This window comes from Schistocerca serialis, chromosome 6, assembly GCF_023864345.2.
Source record: "Schistocerca serialis cubense isolate TAMUIC-IGC-003099 chromosome 6, iqSchSeri2.2, whole genome shotgun sequence".
Taxonomy (NCBI): domain Eukaryota; kingdom Metazoa; phylum Arthropoda; class Insecta; order Orthoptera; family Acrididae; genus Schistocerca; species Schistocerca serialis.
Genome location: NC_064643.1, coordinates 683,062,476 through 683,084,664, shown reverse-complemented (window position 1 = coordinate 683,084,664; position 22,189 = coordinate 683,062,476). Strand labels below are relative to the sequence as shown.

The 22,189-nt window shown below is 42.5% G+C and overlaps 1 protein-coding gene across 2 annotated transcripts in view; it reads left to right on the top strand.

The window, feature by feature from the left end:
• Positions 1 to 22,189, top strand: part of LOC126483685 (proline-rich protein PRCC) — a 92,767-nt gene that overhangs the window by 21,945 nt on the left and 48,633 nt on the right. For both annotated transcript variants that reach the window (XM_050106767.1, XM_050106769.1), the window contains exon 4: positions 2,631 to 3,197. In XM_050106767.1, coding sequence (XP_049962724.1) covers positions 2,631 to 3,197 — 567 coding nt within the window. The remainder of the gene's footprint in view (positions 1 to 2,630; positions 3,198 to 22,189) is intronic.

Genomic DNA, 22,189 nt, shown 5'->3' with positions numbered 1-22,189 from the left:
AAGAATGTTTAATCTGAATAGGCATTTGTGAATGGCATCTTAGAGTGCCAAAAGAAGAACTGTTTGCGAACAGGTGTATTTTGTCATCTTACTAGCTTTTAGTTGTATTGATAACAATCTGCTGTTTGAGAAAGCCCAGCATTATGGTATCAGTGACTCAGGAAACCTTCTAAAATCCTACATCACCAGCAAGAAGCAGAGAGCAATTGTATAGGTAGTGGACTGAAAATTGATGCCTGAAATTGACGAGATATCCATCATGGAGCCTCTCTGAATTTTGTCTGAGTCCTCTTTTGTTTCTGATTTACACTAAGTACTTGCCTGTAGCTGCGAACAATGAATGTAAATGTTGAAATTAACCATGTTCGCAAATGACACCAGCATGGTGACCTCAAATTTGTCAACTATAGACATGAGTAACCACTTTTTTAGAACCTCATCTGGTATAGTGTAACTTCCTTTCAGTCACCTGCCTCATAGTTAGAAGCGTTTCTCTAAGTGAAGATTATTTATTTTATTATTTAAGCTCAATATAATATTATCGTTACTTATATTGGTTTCTAAAAATGTTGCTATGCTTCACTTTATACTTTATTTACATCTTCTGTAAATAGTTTATAGAGTTTGGCTCTAGCCAGATAAATTTACAATCACATACAGTAATGAAATTTAAGGAGGCTGCTTAATACTAAGTTTGTGGCTCTTCTTGTAGACTGTAAACTAAACTCAGCTTATCATGTACCTACACAGTGAAGAGCTTCAGCTCTGTTGCTTTTGTTTGAAGAACACTCTCTCCCAGTGGGGACCAGAAAGTAATTGAGACAACCTATTTTGCATATTTATATATTTTTTGTAACTAATTTTATGAGGGAACTCTTTGTTTAAAAAAAAAAAATCATCTTCCAGGAAAACTGAGTAGAAACAGCTGCAGAGTCACTCCAAGAAACTATCGCCACAAATTTTGAAGGTAGTTTTGCAATGACTCTAGCTCTCGAAGAATCCTCTTGAATTCCTGAAACGTTCAGATCTTCTAAAAGTCAATTTAACTTAATTATTTGCTTGATGTGATGCTCATTGTAGAGCCCCAAGTTTTCTTATTGCCAGCACTTTGTAATAAGGATAAAAAGCTTGGTCCATTTACTTCTCATTACGATAAATAACAACCAAATACAAATATACAAGGTGTACTTCAGTAGACACTGAACACATCATCAACAGACATTTGTTTCCAAATACAACCCTAAGGACGTTACCAAATTCATTAGATCACTAGGGGATGATCGTATAAATGTCACTGACAGAAGATCAATTTCAGTCTTGGTTAAAAAAATGAACACAGTTCACAAATTCACTTCGTTGTACAATAAGAAACATGAATCAACAGAAGGAGGTTCATTGTTGGTCTAAATTAGCACAGGGTACACTGGGCAACACCACTAAATCAGCTATCAAGACGATCATTGCCCTTTGATCACAGTTATTAATCATGCATCGTAGATACATGGAATTTATTATTGAATGTTTTCTGTTGTAAACATGACGTCAACCAAGAAGCTATACCACAGCCAAGAAACAAAGAAATTTTCAGATAGCCATAAAGCAAATGAAAAGACACAATATAGTTCTGAGGGGTTAAGCCTCGTGAATACAAAACTCTGCCCACCACAGTGGCCCAGAACACTAGGGCAACAACAAGTGCGACACACAGACAGTGTATTGCAAAATGTAGTATTGTCATAATTGTAACCAATATCCTAGAAAATACATTGTTCAGCAGCTGTTTCACAAGCACCTGGTATTGGCTGTTAAGTGGTGCAGCCGATTTGACTGCAAACACAAACTGTAGATGACCATGGCACTGCTTAAGACTTTCATAAGACTTTCATAAGATTAAAACATACATATACAATTCATCGGCAATAGATTTAGGGAGCTTTCTGCATGGATGGTAGTTTCCATAGTTCACAGGTTTTGAAGCCTTTCTTATTCTTTCCTAAAGAAACAATCAGTGCAGCGAGAAACATAGATATAAATGTTTATTGTTGTTTAAGTATAGCTATCATCAACTCAAAGGTTTGCTTAACCACCACATTGATTTGCTGGACAAGGTCCTTTCGTAGATGGTATACCCTTGCCTCCTCAAGGAGTCTGAACAGACTTACCCATCCCGATGTGCGGGAACCAACAGTTCAACACAGGCTCTGAACCATGATGCATCTTGGCAGAGATGAATGAAGTGATAACCAAACGCAGGACCTCTTGAATCAGAGCCACTGGGAGAAAAAACAATGTAGAAATTGGTCAATAAAGATGTCTTGGGTAATTAACTTATGTGTTCTTACTATTTTTGTTCAACAGAGCATATGTGGTTGTCATACCTATTAAGTAATTAAAAATTTAATATGAAACTGTGAAGTTACTTCTATTGTGTGTATGTATGGGGGAGGGGGGGGGGGGGGGGGTGCGCACGCACGAATGCCTTGATACAGATGTGTATGCTCTACTCTAAAATTTAAATGTCCACTGCTTCTTCATATGTATTTGTCAAAGATTTAAAGTTAACAAACAAACAAACAAAAAAAAGAACTGTGTACTCACCATAATTACTTTTCTTTTTTTTTCTTTTTTAGAGGGGTTCTGGGCTATTCTCAATTCTTCCTGCTCCCAAAAACATGACCGTGAAAGAAGCAAATCGTCCATTAGTACCGAATGTATTGAAGAAGAAGACTACAGTGGTACCACGTACTGTCAAAGCACCAGAAACAGTGAAGAAATTGTCAACAGACCTCTTTAGCTATGCTGATTCTGAAGATGAATCAGGTGATGAAGAGACAAACACGCCAAAGGATTTCTTTGCTTTAACAGAAGAAACAAATTCTCCAAAAAATTGTGCACCAGATATATGCTTTCCTGTTGGTGGTACTTCCTCTTTACAGTCTCAGGAAGTTGCTGAACAGTCTGAAAGTACAGATATAGGCCACGAAGCCTCATATGGTCAACAGAATGAGCAGCACCTAGCTTTTGATGCCCAGTATCAACAGAACTTCTGGTTCCAGTATGGTACAGTGCCTCCACCACCCCCTCCTCCTCCACCCCCTCCTCCTCCTCCTCCAGCAGACAGTGAGACTCAAGAGGTAACAGACAGCTCAGATCAAATTCCTGTTGATAACGGAGATTTGCAACTGGATGAAGAAGCGGTAATCCTTTCTTTTTTTTATTTTAAATATCTGAATACTTAATAATTAATTCTTCATATTAAGCAAACAAACAGCTTTGCAAGCATCCATTATAAAGTAGTGTTCAATAAGGTAGTGATTCATTTATTTTATGTCTAAGACTGGAGTTTGCTTGTACAATTTGATTATCCCCCGATTGTTTTTGTTATTCATTAAAAGTATAATAAAAACAATCTGGACTGTATGAAGTATTTTACTTTAAAAAAGTTGATGGATTTCAATTAACAACTGATTTTCCTCAGACTGTTACGTACTCTGTGCTGACTGCCGGAGCTGGTAGCATGGAGCACTAACTGCTCTTGACTGATGCGAAGAGCAAAGAAGATTTGCTATTCACACCAGCCAAGAGCAGGTGGCTCCATGCCACCAGCTCCAGCAGTCAGCAAGGATTATGTAACAGTCTCAGGATGATCAGATATTGGTCAAACTGATAACTGTTTCTTTTTTAAATAAAATATTTTGTGTTGTCTACACTGTTTTATTATATTTTTAATACTATTTTATGACTGCTGACATATCTTACAACCATTTTTAAAAAAATTTGCTATTCGTAATGAGTCACTGGAATATAGTCGAATTAAGTCGTGTGATGCTGAGGGAATTAGATTAGGAAATGAGACACTTAAAGTAGTGAAGGAGTTTTGCTATTTGGGGAACAAAATAACTGATGATGGTCAAAGTAGAGAGGATATGAAATGTAGACTGGCAGTGGCAAGGAAAGCGTTTCTGAAGAAGAAAAATTTGTTAACATCGGGTATAGATTTAAATGTCAGGAAGTCGTTTCTGAAAGTATTTGTTGGGGTGTAGCCATGTATGGAAGTGAAACGTGGATGATAAATAGTTTAGACAAGAAGAGAATAGAAGTTTTCGAGATGTGGTGCTACAGAAGAATGCTTAAGATTAGATGGGTAGATCACATAATTAATGAGGAGGTATTGAATAGAATTGGGGAGAAGAGGAGCTTGTGGCACAACTTGACTAGAAGAAGGGATCGGTTGGTAGGACATGTTCTGAGACATCGAGGGATCGCCAATTTAGTATTGGAGGGCAGTGTGGAGGGTAAAAATCGTAGAGGGAGACAAAGAGATGAATACACTAAGCAGATTCAGAAGGATGTAGGCTGCAGTAGGTACTGGGAGATGAAGAAGCTTGCACAGGATAGAGTGGCATGGACAGCTGCATCAAACCAGTCTCAAGACTGAAGACCACAACAACAGCAACAACAATGAGTCACATCAAGACTGTGATAAAGTGCATAAAATATTGTTCAGTCATATTACAAGTTTATCAAATTTCAGTACAACAAAGCAAAAAGAAAAGTTTAAGAAATTGACAAACTGCACAGAAAGATGCCATTCTAGATCCAAAATTAGTACTGTCAATTATCTCGTCAGAGGAACTCAATGAAGGAGTTATCTCAGTACTGGGTATATGTCTGAATTTCACAGCTACATAGAAGAGAATACCCATATAAGAATTTTTCATGCCATCAAAGCATCCTTATTTTCTTTCTGAAGGTTGTAGTGGAAGAAATAAGACATGAGGTACCAAGAATTATGCGGAAAGTTGGACTGCCAAAGAGCAACATATTGCCGCAGGAAAGTAAAGCTCTTTAAGAGCTTGAGAGAAATGAAAGTATTGTGGTTGCTAGAGTGGCTAAGGGAAATGCCACAGTACTTATGAATGCTGTGGAATACCACAGTTCGCAGCTCGTGGTCGCGCGGTAGCGTTCTCGCTTACCACGCCCGGGTTCCCGGGTTCGATTCCCGGCGGGGTCAGAGATTTTCTCTGCCTCGTGATGACTGGGTGTTGTGTGATGTTCTTAGGTTAGTTAGGCTTAAGTAGTTCTAAGTTCTAGGGGACTGATGACCATAGATGTTAAGTCCCATAGTGCTCAGAGCCATTTAAACCATTTTTTTTGGAATACCACAAGAAGATGGACAAATTTTTGGCTGGTCCTGATCCATCGAACTGAATCATAAAAAAATTGAAAAAACTGATGCCAAACTATAGAATGGATAGCTCTGTTAGGTAGAGTCTGACATCCCAAAGAGTTGTCACATCGAGAATATGTGGTCTACCGAAGGTACACAAAGAAGGATGCCTCCTGAGACTTGAAGTGAATGAAATTAACTTTCAAACTTACTTTTTAGCAATTCATTTATCGGGGAAACTGAGACATATAATTGGAAAATTGCCCCAGTTATATGTGACATGATCAAATCATGTTTATTTGCAAGCTATTTTAAATATAGAGGAGAGATTTATGAACAATCTGATGGCATTGATATGGGTTCAGCTTTGTCGCCAGTAGGAGCTAACATTTTTATGAAGCATTTTGAACAACTTGCATTAAGTGATGCACTACGAATGCCTTCCTGTTGACTCTGCTGTGTGGATGACACATTTGGTATATGGCTGCACTGTTCAGAAGAGCTTCAGAGATTCCACAGTTTCTTAACTGATGTTCATTCCGAAATAAACTTCATCCTGGAGGCAGAGAGTGAGATCAGTCTTCCATACCTAGATAAGTTGGCATATGAAATACTTGACAATACTCTGGATTACAGAGTGTTTAGCAAGTCCACAATTTTAAAAAGGTATTCAGATGCTACTTTGCACCACCACGCAGTCCAGAAGCAAACAGTGCTCAGCACTATGTTTTTGCATGCCTTCTGTATCAGTGACAGTAACAACTTGGAACGAGAGGTGCACTTTTAAAAAGTGACAGTGAAGGTCAATGGCTAAGATGGTTTGTCTATAGAGAGGACTTTCAAATTTTATAGTATTAATTGTGCTCCTAAGAAGGGCAAGGAACAACCTTCTCACTCTGTACAGTTACCGTTCATTTGTAGTGCTACTGACTGCGTGAGTAACATTCTTCAGAAAATGGAATACAGACAACTTTTTTCAAATAGAACAAAATAAAGGACTGTTTCTGACACAAAACACCTGATTACCTTCACATTGCAGGAGTCTACAAAGTGGTGTGTGGCTGTGACAAAGTAAGTGAAACTGGAAGGACAGTGAGAGAACAGATTAAAGAACACAAATGTATATTAATTAAAAAGAGAGAGAGAGAGAGAGTGAAATCTGCAGTCACGGAACATGTGGAAATCTGTGACCAATGTATAGATCTCAAAAATACATTAATGCTACCCAAAGAAAGCAACTTTTGTAGAAGGAAAGTCTGAGAAGTGATGGAGATGTTTGAGAATGGAAGAAATTTCAGTAGAGGAGATGGCTATAGGCTTCCAGTTTCATGCTTGCTGCCATCAAGGAAGTAAATACCCAGCCATAGTGTGTGAGAAATACAAAGTGTGACTGGAAGATACCTCTATGGCATGACAACAATATTTCGGTAAACATTCCCCCTCTCTTTCTCTGCCCATTTTTGCCACGTACCTAATGACAATGGCCCACCAATAGAGTCGGATAAATTTTACCCAGTAACTTTGCTTCTTCAGAACAAGTGCAGGAATAGTCCCTTTTATAAGTGAATGCACAGTGGTCTTTGACAGTGTTCAACTAAACAGGGACACCTGAAGATCCGAGCAGGGTGGTCAAAATGTCAATCTTATGAGAGGACTTTGAAAAGAACATAGCACAGCCTAACAACGTAGAAGATTTTTATCTTCAGGGACAGTGGTCACAAAAGCCATCAGGCGTACATGAAATTTTGTGTTGCTCCCAGTAATGGCAATTCCTGCCGTAACAGCAAGTATTGGGTCATTTCCTAAATTAAACTTATAAGTGTTGGACAGAATCTAATGACTATTACTCACTGTAAACATCAAAGGTAAACCTCTTTAAACATAACAAGTCATTACAAACCAAAACTGATTTTCTTAAAGCATATATTTGTAGCAGTTGTAAAGTAATAATTTAACCTTTTAAACAATGGAAACTCCAGGTTGGACTATCAACAAGGGAGTTCTTGTCACTGCAGATATCAGTTCTGCAGGTGGCCAGGCTGTATGGGAGGGACATTTTGGTGTGAAGGGGATGACAGCTGACGAAATGCAGGAACTGTTGGTTCTTGGCGGGCTTAATGTGGACAAAGATGTGGATGAAGCCACTAGAGATGAGGTGGCCAGCATCCAGGAAGGTGGCATACAGGTTTAAGGAGGACCAGGTGAAGTGGTTGGGGGAATAGGTTTGAGCTTGTGTGGGAATGAAGATAGGGTGCCTTGGCCCTGAGTCCAGATCATGAAGCTATCATAAATAAACCTGAGCCATATTAATGGTTTGGCATTTTGGGAGGCTAATAAGGGAGTCCGAAGGACGTTGGAAAAGGTAGTGTTCAACAGTGATAAGACCATGGGCGTGAAGGATTTTTGTGTAGAGAGAGATGTCATCAACAGTGACAAGTTGGGATCCAAGAAGAAAAAGTGCGGGCGGTTGATGAGTCTATGAAAGAAGCAGTTGGTATCTTTGATGGGGGAGGTTAGATTATGGGCATTGGTTGGAAGTGTTTGTCAGTGAAGGCTGATTTCCTTCAGTGGGGGCTCAATAACTAGCGTCAATGGGATGTCCAGGATTGTTGGGTTTGTGAATTTTGGAGAGCAAGTAGCAGGTGGGTGTGCACGATGTCATAGGGATGAGGAGGGAAATGGATTCTGGGAAAAGTTTGGGAAGCACCTAAGGCTTCGAGTAGGGATTGCGTGTAATGTTGGACTCCGGGGACAGGACCTCTCTGGCAGAGTTTATAGGTGGAGGAATCGTATTACTGGCCAAATAGTCAGTGTGATTCATAACAACAGTGGTTGAACCGCTGTCTGCATGTAGGATGATTAGGTCGGGATTTGTTTTGAGGTTCTGTATGCCTGTCCTTTCTTCTGCTGAAAGGTTGGTTTTCTGAGGAAGGTACCTGTGAATGATGCTGAGGCCAAGTTGGGGTAAGGAATTCCTGGAAGGTGTCGTGCAAGTGGTTAGGTGGGGGGAAGGGGTGGAGATGATCGATGGTGTTATGAACTGAGAGAAGATAGTTTCAATGTTGGGGTTAGGTTGGCTTTGGTTGGAGGGATTGATGACATATAAGTATTTCCATTGCAGGGATCAGGATAAGGAGAGTAGGTCTCTGACAAGTCCAAATGGTGAAATGTGAGTTTAGGGCTAAAAGTGAGGCCTTTGGATAGGACTGAAACTTCTGTGGTGCTAAAGATTTTGGTGAATATATTAGCAACAGTGTTACGGGACTGTTTCAGTTCAGGATGTAGTGGAGTGCTCGTAGGGAGTCTTGGGGTTGTGGGAAGTTGAAAAATTCAACTAGACAGGGTTTGGGTGCTATGAAGGGTTGATGAAGTGTTGCAATGTGGATAGTGTAGGGGTTGGATAACTGTGCTGCGAGGCAGCAGTAGGATGGATAACTTCTGGAGGTGGTGTCTGGATTGTTCCTCCCCTGCCAGAGAGTGAGGTATTCAGTTTCAGTGATATGATTTATTTAGCAGGGATTGCACAGTAGCGGTATCCTACAGAAGGAGCAGAGGTGGTTCTGGGATTCCTGTGCCATGCAGATGTGTTTGTGACGACCAAGGACTGGTGTGATCTTGAAAGGTGGAGGTCATTATGAAAGGAGTGGTGGGATGCAGGTAAAGGAATTTTTATGATTAAGCCATTGGGAGGTTGGATGGATTCCATGGTTTGGACAGTATTTAAGAAACAGATTAAGAGACTGGGTTTTAGACAGGGAAAGGAGTACTTTTCTGAAATGGTGCAGAAATATGGAGCAAGGATCCATTGTGGGAAGGATAGTGTGGGGGAAATGAGGATGATGCACAAATGGGGAAAATAAGGTGTTGGGTGGTTGTGAGGGGAGGTGCATAAGAGAAAAGATAGGTAAGAAATACATAGACACATTAAAAAATCAGATCAACAAAAATATGTAAAAATATGCAACAATGCATGAAACCTTGTGAATCCACATAAAAATAAACACAACAAATTGGAAATGTACAGAAATGGGGGAGAAAAGAAGCAAGTGAGGTATGGGAGTATATATGTGTTGGAGTAACGGAAAAGAGGTGGTAGAAAGATTTCTTAGATTGAGGATTATAAGTTCGTGTGGCACAGGTAGGTGTGGAAAATAAAACATGTAAGTATGTGAAGATGAAGGAGGATGTGGGACCAATAGGAATAAATATCAGTGGGAAGAATTTGGGGCATCAGATGCTGCATCAACCATCTACGTGGTCACGTAGCCACGTATTGTGTGCGGACGATCATTGATACAGTGTGGCTCAGAAACGTATGCAGTTTGGAAGGCAGTGCATATGCACAGGGCAGAACAGAAAGTGTGGACACTGAGAAGAATAGTGCTATAGAGAGTAGGAACAAAGGAAAACATTCGAGGTTGTGGGATGGAAGAAAAGCCGTTTGGCAAAATCAGATAATGGAAACTCCAGGTTAGAGTATCAACAATGTAAGGGAAAGATAGATTGCTACTTACTGTAAAGATGACACATTAAGTTGCAGACAAGCACAATGAAAAGACACTTACACATATAGCATTTGGCCAAAGCCTTTGTCAGAAAAAGAAACACACACACACACACACACAAACACACACACACACACACACACACACACACACACATATTCACATAAGCAAGCACACCTCACTCACACATGATTGCCGTCTCCAGCAGCTCAGCCCATAATGCAGCTGTCATGTAGAATGGAAGCAGCAGACAGTGTGTGGGGAAGTTGAAGGGATAGCTGTGTACTGGTAGGGGGTGAGAAGAGAGCTGTATGGCACCGTGTGCAGGGACTAGACTGCCAACAGCCCCAATGTCAGGAGGCTGTGGGGTATGTGAGGTGGGGAGGGGACCGCGGGGGGAGGGGGGATGAGGAGTGAAACAGGCGGGGAGCGAGGAAAGATGGACAGGTGGGTTGGCAGAGGGCAGCACACGCAGGGGGAGGGAGTCGAGAATAGGGAAATGCTGATAGGACAGTAGATGGAAACTGTTGAGTGGAGGATGTGATGACAGTATGTTACCATAGGTGAGCCCACAATCATTTTGAGAGCAGAGAATGTGTTATAACTTCCATCTGCTCAGCTCAGAAAAGCTGGTGGTGGAGGGGAGGAAGCCAACGGCTCGGTTGGTGAAGCAGCTGTTATAATCAAGCATGTTGTGTTCAGCTGCATGTTGTGCCACAGAGTGGCCTACTTTGCTCTTGCTCACAGCTTGGCAGTGGCTGTTCATCCTGGTGGACAGCTGGTTGGTAATCATACCAATATAAAAAGCTATGCAAGGATTGCAGCAGAGCTGGTAGATGAGATCCGTTCAGAAAATTCCAGAATATTCTTAATTTCTCACCAGTGGTGTGTTGGCAGCCTTGCGCACATCTGTGTTTAATGTGAACTGCTGGAAGTTTCATTGTTGTATGTCTGTTTGTTATTGTTCAGTGCTGTATTGAGTAGAATTTTGTGTTGCACAACATGCGAATTTCGAGATAGAAGAGTTAGAGGAGCAGTGCGTCAACATTAAAATTTGTGTGAAACTCAAGCAAACCTTTACAGAGGCACACCAAATGATGCAGGAAGCCTATGGTGATGAGTGCATAAAAGTTCTCGGCATTACAAATGGTTCTCCAAGATCAAAAAAAGCTAGTCAGGTCAGGTCAAATTTCAAAGCCATGCTGACTGTTTTCTTTGACTTTGAAGGATTAGTTCATCATGAATTTGTGCCACAGGGACAAACTAATAATCAATGGTACTATCGGGATGTGTTCCAATTCCGGCAAGAAAATGTGAGAAGGAAACGGCCTGAAGTGTGGCGGGATAATTCATGGCCTTTGCATCACGATAACATATCTGCACATTTATCCCTGTTGGTGCGTGACTATTGCATAAGAAATGAAATCACTGTGCTGCCTCATCCTCTGTACTCTCCAGACGTGGCCCCTGAGGACTTTTTTTTATTCCCAAAGTTGAAAACCCTCTTCAAAGGACTAAGATTTGCAACGATAGATGAGATAAAAGAAAATTTGCAGATGGCGCTATGAGCGATCCAGCAAAGGCATACCAAGACTGCTTTCAGAAGTGAAACGGCGTTTTGAGTAGTGTATCAATTGTGGAGGAGAGTATTTTGAAGCAGACCATGCACAATAAGTTAAAAGTTAACTTAGAGGAAATTTTGTGGAGAAAGTTCCAGAATTTTTTTAACAGTCTTTGTGTGATGTGGCTGTGGTCCAGCCTTTGATGGGATAGGATAAGTCTGTGACAGGACCGCAACAGGAAGTACAGTGGGTGGACTGGGCAGGCCTTGCACCTAGTTCTTCCACAGGGGTACGATCCTTGTGGCCAAGGGTTGGGTTGGGAACAACGTAAAAGTAGACTAGCATGTTGCAGTGGTTGGGTGGGCGATGGGACGCTAGTTTAGGAGGGGTGAGACAGATCTTCGGTAGGATTTTCCTCATTTTGCGGCATGGTAACCGTGGTGAAGGATGTAGTTCAGTTGTTCCAGTCCTGGGTGAAGTTGAGTAATGCAGGGAGCACTACTTTGTGGCTGGTTCTTGGGGATGGTTGGAGGATGGGGGGTGTGAGGGAAAATGGCACAGGAAATCTGTTTGCTGTAGTAACTATCTGTGAAGGCCTTCGTGTGCTCCCTGCCGCTGTTGGATAAGCAGCTGCAGCAGCAAGTCGTATACTCCTAGCTCACTCATTTGTTACATAGTTTAATTCTTAATTTCTTTGCTTGTTTTTGGTACTTGCATTGTTTAATTCATAAATTTCGGGCGTATTATAGTATTTGAGAGTTGTAGCATCACGTTTTAGTACCTGAATAGTGTAAATTCGTGTAGTCGTTTGTCTTCTGTTTTTGTTTTGAACGGCCAGTGTCGGTTGGTCACAGTCAGTGTGCTCCCTGCCGCCATTGGATAAGCAGCTGCAGCAGCAAGTCGTATACTCCTAGCTCACTCATTTGCTACATAGTTTAATTCTTAATTTCTTTGCGTGTTTTTGGTACTTGCATTGTTTAATTCATAAATTTCGGGCGTGTTATAGTATTTGAGAGTGTAGCATCGCGTTTTAGTACCTGAATAGTGTAAATTCGCGTAGTCTCCTTCCGCCGCCGAGCAGTGTCAGCAGTGCGCAAGTAGCAGCATTACTGCATTTACTAGGCAATCTTGTATTTTAATAACCGTTTAAATTTTGTCGATTTGTTTGCGCTCTCTGTAGATTAGTTCAGACGTTCTTTGCAAAACAGTTTTTAGCATGGATAGGGACTGCAACTGCTGTGTTCGGATGCAGGCTGAGTTGGCATCCCTTCGCTCCCAGCTTCAGGTAGTGTTGGCTTCGGTCACACAGCTTGAGGCTGTTGCCAATGGGCATCACTGTGGGGGTCCGGATGGGGGTTTGTCGGGGACGGCCAGCTCGTCCCACGCATCCCCTGATCGGACTACGACTGTGGTTGCCCGGGATACTGCCCGCATTGAGGCTGATCCCTCACCTGTGGTAGAGTGGGAGGTCGTCTCAAGGTGTGGCAGGGGGCGAAAGACATTCCGGAGGGCTGAACGGAAAGGCTCTCGAGTTTGTCTGACGAACCGGTTTCAGGCTCTGTCTCAGGCTGATACTGATCTTCGGCCTGACATGGCTGCTTGTCCTGTTACAGAGGTTGCCCCCCAGTCTGCAAGATCCGGGCAGTCGCAGAGGGTGAGCTTACTGGTAGTTGGGAGCTCCAACGTCAGGCGCGTAATGGGGCCCCTTAGGGAAATGGCAGCAAGAGAGGGGAAGAAAACCAATGTGCACTCCATGTGCATACCGGGGGGAGTCATTCCAGATGTGGAAAGGGTCCTTCCGGATGCCATGAAGGGTACAGGGTGCACCCATCTGCAGGTGGTCGCTCATGTCGGCACCAATGATGTGTGTCGCTATGGATCGGAGGAAATCCTCTCTGGCTTCCGGCGGCTATCTGATTTGGTGAAGACAGCCAGTCTCGCTAGCGGGATGAAAGCAGAGCTCACCATCTGCAGCATCTTCGACAGGACTGACTGTGGACCTTTGGTACAGAGCCGAGTGGAGGGTCTGAATCAGAGGCTGAGACGGTTCTGCGACCGTGTGGGCTGCAGATTCCTCGACTTGCGCCATAGGGTGGTGGGGTTTCGGGTTCCGCTGGATAGGTCAGGAGTCCACTACACGCAACAAGCGGCTACACGGGTAGCAGGGGTTGTGTGGCGTGGGCTGGGCGGTTTTTTAGGTTAGATGCAGCAATCGGTATTGTAATTGTCAACTGTTGAAGCTGCGTTGGTAAAGTACCAGAACTTCAAGCGCTGATAGAAAGCACCGAAGCTGAAATCGTTATAGGTACAGAAGCTGGCTTAAGCCAGAGATAAATTCTGCCGAAATTTTTACAAAGGTACAGACGGTGTTTAGAAAGGATAGATTGCATGCAACCGGTGGTGGGGTGTTCGTCGCTGTTAGTAGTAGTTTATCCTGTAGTGAAGTAGAAGTGGATAGTTCCTGTGAATTATTATGGGTGGAGGTTACACTCAACAACCGAACTAGGTTAATAATTGGCTCCTTTTACCGAATTCCCGACTCAGCAGCATTAATGGCAGAACAACTGAGAGAAAATTTGGAATACATTTCACATAAATTTTCTCAGCATGTTATAGTCTTAGGTGGAGATTTCAATTTACCAGATATAGACTGGGACACTCAGATGTTTAGGACGGGTGGTAGGGACAGAGCATCGAGTGACATTATACTGAGTGCACTATCCGAAAATTACCTCGAGCAATTAAACAGAGAACCGACTCGTGGAGATAACATCTTGGACCTACTGATAACAAACAGACCCGAACTTTTCGACTCTGTATGTACAGAACAGGGAATCGGTGATCATAAGGCTGTTGCAGCATCCCTGAATATGGAAGTTAATAGGAATATAAAAAAAGGGAGGAAGGTTTATCTGTTTAGCAAGAGTCATAGAAGGCAGATTTCAGACTACCTAACAGATCAAAACGAAAATTTCTGTTCCGACACTGACAATGTTGAGTGTTTATGGAAAAAGTTCAAGGCAATCGTAAAATGCGTTTTAGACAGGTACGTGCCGAGTAAAACTGTGAGGGACGGGAAAAACCCACCGTGGTACAACAACAAAGTTAGGAAACTACTGCGAAAGCAAAGAGAGCTCCACTCCAAGTTTAAACGCAGCCAAAACCTCTCAGACAAACAGAAGCTAAACGATGTCAAAGTTAGTGTAAGGAGGGCTATGCGGGAAGCGTTCAGTGAATTCGAAAGTAAAATTCTATGTACCGACTTAACAGAAAATCCTAGGAAGTTCTGGTCTTACGTTAAATCAGTAAGTGGCTCGAAACAGCATATCCAGACACTACGGGATGATGATGGCATTGAAACAGAGGATGACACGCGTAAAGCTGAAATACTAAACACCTTTTTCCAAAGCTGTTTCACAGAGGAAGACCGCACTGCAGTTCCTTCTCTAAATCCTCGCACAAACGAAAAAATGGCTGACATCGAAATAAGTGTCCAAGGAATAGAAAAGCAACTGGAATCACTCAATAGAGGAAAGTCCACTGGACCTGACGGGATACCAATTCGATTCTACACAGAGTACGCGAAAGAACTTGCCCCCCTTCTAACAGTCGTGTACCGCAAGTCTCTAGAGGAACGGAGGGTTCCAAATGATTGGAAAAGAGCACAGATAGTCCCAGTCTTCAAGAAGGGTCGTCGAGCAGATGCGCAAAACTATAGACCTATATCTCTGACGTCGATCTGTTGTAGAATTTTAGAACATGTTTTTTGCTCGAGTATCATGTCGTTTTTGGAAACCCAGAATCTACTATGTAGGAATCAACATGGATTCCGGAAACAGCGATCGTGTGAGATACAACTCGCTTTATTTGTTCATGAGACCCAGAAAATATTAGATACAGGCTCCCAGGTAGATGCTATTTTTCTTGACTTCCGGAAGGCGTTCGATACAGTTCCGCACTGTCGCCTGATAAACAAAGTAAGAGCCTACGGAATAGCAGACCAGCTGTGTGGCTGGATTGAAGAGTTTTTAGCAAACAGAACACAGCATGTTGTTATCAATGGAGAGACGTCTACAGACGTTAAAGCAACCTCTGGCGTGCCACAGGGGAGTGTTATGGGACCATTGCTTTTCACAATATATATAAATGACCTAGTAGATAGTGTCGGAAGTTCCATGCGGCTTTTCGCGGATGATGCTGTAGTATACAGAGAAGTTGCAGCATTAGAAAATTGTAGCGAAATGCAGGAAGATCTGCAGCGGATAGGTACTTGGTGCAGGGAGTGGCAACTGACCCTTAACATAGACAAATGTAATGTATTGCGAATACATAGAAAGAAGGATCCTTTGTTGTATGATTATATGATAGCGGAACAAACACTGGTAGCAGTTACTTCTGTAAAATATCTGGGAGTATGCGTGCGGAACGATTTGAAGTGGAATGATCATATAAAATTAATTGTTGGTAAGGTGGGTACCAGGTTGAGATTCATTGGGAGAGTGCTTAGAAAATGTAGTCCATCAACAAAGGAGGTGGCTTACAAAACACTCATTCGACCTATACTTGAGTATTGCTCATCAGTGTGGGATCCGTACCAGATCGGTTTGACGGAGGAGATAGAGAAGATCCAAAGAAGAGCGGCGCATTTCGTCACAGGGTTATTTGGTAACCGTGATAGCGTTACGGAGATGTTTAATAAACTCAAGTGGCAGACTCTGCAAGAGAGGCGCTCTGCATCGCGGTGTAGCTTGCTCGCCAGGTGTCGAGAGGGTGCGTTTCTGGATGAGGTATCGAATATATTGCTTCCCCCTACTTATACCTCCCAAGGAGGTCACGAATGTAAAAGTAGAGAGATTAGAGCGCGCACGGAGGCTTTCAGACAGTCGTTCTTCCCGCGAACCATACGCGACTGGAACAGGAAAGGGAGGTAATGACAGTGGCACGTAAAGTGCCCTCCGCCACATACCGTTGGGTGGCTTGCGGAGTATAAATGTAGATGTAGATGTAGAGATCTTTAGCCTACTGGAAAAGGTAGTTCTGGTCACTGAGGATACGCCATTCCTGGATGGCCAGGCTGTATGGGAGGGATTTTTTGCTGTTGAAGGGAAAACAGTTGTTGAATTGCAGGTACTGCTGGGGTTTAAAGCTCTTTAGCCCTACACCCAAATTTAAACATGCTGACTTAAAGACCTCCCCTCCTCCTCCCAGTCCCAGCAGTGAAAACACATTTTTGCCATCAGTCCCTCCAATGGAAGGCAACCTAATCCCAAAATTGAACTGTCTCTCTCCCAGTTCATAAAACAATCCAAATGTGATCCTACCCCATCTTGCTCCTATCCACCCCATGGTTGTCTTTCAAGAACCCCTTATCTCCAGTTTGGCCTAAGCATCCTTCCAAAGGTCCATTCCTAAGAACGTCATCCTTTAAGCAGAAGCCATACATAACCTCAAAACAAATCCTGACCTAATCATCCTGCCTGCAGAAAAAGTTCCACCACTGTCATTAAGAATCACAGTGACCATATGGTGGAAGGCCTCTGCCAGTAATCTGATACCTCCACCTATAAACTCTGCCAGAGAGATCGCATCCTCGAAGTCCAGCATAAACTGCAAACCCAGCTCAAAGCCTTAGGCACTTCCCGGACCCTCTCCCCAGAATCCATTTCTCTCCTCATCCATATGACACCCTGCACACACACCTTGTACATGCTCCCCAAAATTCACAAACCCAGCAATCCTGGACATCCCATTTGTGCCACCACTGAAGTAAATCAGCCTTCATTGACCAACACCTCCAACCATTTACCTGTGATGTAGCCTCCCATGCCAAAGATAGCAATATCTTCTAGACCCCTACTCATCACCATTGACACCATCTCCCTATACACCATTAGCCCTCACACCCATGGACTTACAGCTATCGAACACTACCTTTCCCAATGTTCTTCAGGCTCCAAATCCACTACCTCATTCCTCATATATCTCAATAACTTTATCCTAACTCATGACTACTTTTCCTTTGAAGAAAAGGTATACAAACAAATTTGCAGCTCTATCATGGGCACCTGTATGGTGTTGTCTTATGCCAACCTGTGTATGGGCCATCTAGAGGAGACCTTCCTGGCCTCCCAAAATGCCAAATCCATAGTATGGTTCAGGTTCCTTGATGACAAATTCATGTACTGGATGAAGTGCCAAGACACCCTATCTTCACTGCTTCCCACCCTCAGCACCTTCTCTCCCATCCAATTCACAAGGTCCCTCTCAACTCAGTATGCCACCTATCTGGATGCTGACCTCCTTATCTCTGGTGGCTCCATCCACATCTTTGTCCACATTAAGCCCGCCAAGCACCAACAGTACCTGCATTTCGACAGCTGTCATCCCTTCCACACCAAAACGTCCCTCCCACACAGCCTGGCCACCTGGGTAAGGAGTCTCTGCAGTGTGCTTAGGGTCTCACCAAGGCCTTCACAGACAGGCGCTTCCCCAAGACCTAATCTGCAAAGAGATCTCTCGTACCATTTCCACTCAAACCCGTAATCCTCCCACCACTCCAAGAAACACCCATAAAGAAGTGGCCCCCTTTGTCAGCCAATACCATCTTGGAACAAATGAACCACATCCTTCACCAGGGCTTTGATAATCTTTCATGATGCCCCCAAATAGGGGACATCCTACTGAAGATCTTTCCTACCCCTCCTAACATAGTGTCCCGTTGCCAGTCCAACCTCCACAATATCCTAGTCAATTCGTATGCCATTCCAAATCTCATCCCCTTGCCACTTGGATCATATCCATGTGTGAAACTCAGGTGCAAGACGTGCCCAATCCACCAACCCAGCACTTCCTATTCGAGTCCTGTCACAAGTTTATCCTACACCATCAGAGTCCTACACCATCAGCAGCCATGTCATATGCCAGCTCTGCTGCAGTCCTGACACAGCTTTTTATGTTGGTGTGTCTACCAACCAGTTGTCCACCAAGATGAGCAGCCACTGCCAAACTGTGGCTAAGAGCAAAGTAGACCATCCTGTGGCCCAACATGCACCTGAACATAACATGCTTGATTTTAATGCCTCCTTCACTACCCAAACCACTGGGATCCTCCCATCCGCCACCTGTTTTTCTGAACTGTGCAGATGAGTGTTATCCTTACAGCACATTCTCCACTTCCGAAATTATCCTGGTCTCAATCTACAGAAACATGCTGTAACCATAACCTCCACCAAACAGTTTCCACCCTCTCTTGTGTCCTACAGTTCTCTCTCTCCCTACCCATACACAGCTGTCCCTGTTCTCATCTCTTACCCTCTTCGTGTGCTGGTCTCTCCCAAAGTACCCACCCATCTTTCCCACTCCTCTCCTTTTTTGCTCCTTGTCCCCCCCCCCCCCCCCCCACCTTCCCAACTCCCGCCTACAGTCAATCAATGCTGCGCCTGTTGGCAGTCTAGTCCCTGAACACTCCACTAGGCTGCAGTCCTCTCTTTCCGTACCCATACACAGCTGTCACTTCCCATTGCCCTGCACCCTCTAGACTGCTGCTTTGATTCTTTGTGACAGTTGCAGTCTGGTCTGAACTGCTGGAGGTGGCGGTCGTGCGTGTGTTCCTGTTTCTGATGAAGGCTGTGGCCAAAAGCTAATGTTTAAGTGTCTTTTAGTTGTGCCGGTCTGCAAATTAACATGTCATCTTTATGGTAAATAACAAACTAGCTTTTCCTTCCAATTTTGATAATTAACATTTATCACTTTGGACAAGCAGTCTCTCAGATGTATGACCATTTTTAGCACTGAATGGTTATAGGTTTGTCTTGGCCTCCAACATAATTTTTATTTGTCATCTTATTACACATTTTGGGATAACACCACCATCAGATATGTTGATATCAAAACAAAGTACCCCAATCAGTACCCGTACGCAATGGAATTCAGAACAGAGCAGGAGGTGACAGGATTATTTGTATTGATATTGACAGAGCTGAAGATGGCATTATTTTGAAATCCATAATGAGATGACAAATAAAAATTATATTGGCGACTAAGACAACTGTACTACCATTCATTAATGTAGCCTGTGACTGTGATTCATCGCACGTTGAAACGTTTCATCGATTCTGGATATTGTTCTCCTGTAATTTTAGTAAATTAATTGTCCTTTATTATTATTTAATTCAAAATAATTTCCATTATTTTCAAATTACTGTGTCCTTTTATAATTAATATGGTTACAAAAGGTTGACTTGAGCAGTGACTGCACTCACAGGCTGAAGCTGTTTTTACATAAAAATTTCTTGGTTTATGCCTTTCACATTGTGTACTAGGCCCTCCATGGTTTTTTCATAGGAGTAGGTTACTCTGAGGTCATCTTTGGCTCTCTGTACTGTGTTAGTAGCCCTATGCAGCACCTGCTGTGCCATAGGGATTTATGCTGACGAACTCCATCAACCGCACACTGCCCAAGGAGTATCTCAAAAAACTAATAAAATACAAAACAATCTACATCAAATAATATCTTTCAGGGCTACTTTGATCCCATTCAGTTATTCTTAAAACAAAACTACTTGTATACATGCTTTAACAATGGAAACTCCAGGATGGAATAACAACAATATTTTGAAAAGTGTAGATTGTTACTCACCATATAGTGGAGATGTGGAGTCACAGACAGGCACAACGAAAAGACTGAAATACATTTAAGCTTTCAGCCAAAAGACCTCCTTCTGAATTACAAAATGCACAAATTCATACTACCACAACTGACACACTCATGACCCTTGTCTCTGGCCACTGAGGCCTGTCTCCAGACTGCAGCAGTGCCTCGTGGGGAAAAATAATCTGGTGTGGGAAGTGGGGGTAAGGAGGAGGCTGTGTGGAGAGGGGGAGGGATAGCAGGGTAGTGGTGGGGATAGGTGGAGGGCTGCTTGTAGAAGCATGCAGAGATGTGGTGGGGGCAGGGTAGGGCTGCTTGGTGCAGTGAACAGATTTTTTTTTTGCTGGGGGGGGGGGGGGGAGACGTTTCTTCTGATTAATTTGATACAGCCTGCCAGAAATTATGCCCCTGTGCCAATCTTTTCATCTCAGAGTAACAATTGCAACACACGTCCTCAATTATTTGGTGGATGAATTCCAATCTCCTGTCTTCCCCTACAGTTTTTAACCTCTACAGCTCCCTCTAGTCTCATGCAAGTTACTGTCTTATATCGTAACAGATATCCTATCATTCTCTCCCTTCTTCTTTTCAGTGTTTTCCATATATTCCTTTCCACCCCTCATTTCTTACTTTATCAGTCCACATAATTTTCGGTATTCTTCTGTACCATTTCAGATGCTTTGATTCTCTTCAATACCAGTTTTCCCAAAGTCCATGTTTCACTACCAAACAATGCTTTTCTCCAGACGTTCATTCTCAGAAATTTCTTCCTCAAATTAAGATCAATGTATGCTACTATTTTACTTCTTTTGTTCAGGAGTGCCTTTTCTGCCAGTGCTAGTCTGCTTCTTCTGTTCTCCTTGCTTCGTCCATCATGGGTTATTTTGCTGCCTGGGTAGCAGAATTCCTTAACTTCATGACACCTAATTGTGATGTTAAGCTGTTTGCTATTCTCATTTCTGCTGTTTCTCATTTACTCTCGGTCCATATTCTGTATTCATTAGACTGTCCATTCTGTTCAATAGATCCTGTAATTTTTCTTCACCATCACTGAGGATAGCAATGTTGTTAGTGAATCTTAACACTGATAATCTTTCACCCTGAATTTTAATTCCATGTTGAAGCTTTTTTTATTTTAGTCGCTGCTTCTTCTATGTATAGATTGAGTAGTAGGGGCGAAAGACTATGTTCCTGTCTTACACACTTTTTAACCCAATCTGTTGTTTCTTGGTCTTCCAGCCTTATTGTTCTGTCTTGGTTCTTGTAAATATTGTATATTATCTCTCTCTCCCTATAGCATACCCCTATTTTTTCAGAATTTTGAAAATCTTGTGTGAATTGACATTGTCAGATACATTTTTCAGGTCAACAAATCTTGTGAATGTTTCTTGATTTTTCTTTAGTCTTCCTTCCATTATCACCCAAAATGTAAGAACTGTCTGTCTGGTGCCTTTATCTTTCATAAAGCCAAACTGATCACCATCTAACAGATCCTCAGTTTTCTTTTCTATTCTTCTGTGTATTATTCTTGTTAGGATCTTGGATGCATGAGCTGTGAAACTGATTGTGTGGTAATTCCAATACTTGTCGGCTCTTGATATTTTTGGAATTGTGTGGATATTGTTTTTCCAAAAGTCTTATGGTGTATCGCCAATCTCATTCATTCTGCACGCTAACATGAATAAACGTTTTGTTGCCTTTTCTCCCAATGATTTTAGAAATTCCAATGAAATGTTGTCTATCCCTTCAGCCTTATTTGATTTCGTTTTATCCAAAGAGCTTTTAAATTCTGATGTGGCTCCCATATCTCTTCTGTGCTAACTCCTGTTTCTTCTTGTGTCTCATCATCAGACAACTCCTCCCCCTCAGAGAGGACTTCAGTGTACAATGAGAGGCAAAAAGATTGCCCATCCCAAATAATTTAGAGTCAAAGAACAGAGCATTGCACATGCCCAAGTTCAGAAGTGCCAGCGTTCACAATTCTAGCGGTCTGTGAAGCTTTAGCTTGGTGTTTACATCGTTAGATAGAAGCAGTGTCGAGATTCATTGCAATTTAACTCATTGTATCATTTTCCTTCAGAACCATTATTTGAGCACATAGAAGCAGTTGAAATATAAGAACTCCGTGCCGGTGGTCATTTTTTTTAGACCTTTGCTGGTAATATTTTAATCCTTAATTCACTACAAATTGTGCAGTTGTAGGCTTTTCTAGGCTCCACATCCTTTCGAAACATTCCATTTTATAATAGTCTAATCTTTAAACAGACAACTGGTCATAATAAAACTATTGAAAATGGATGTA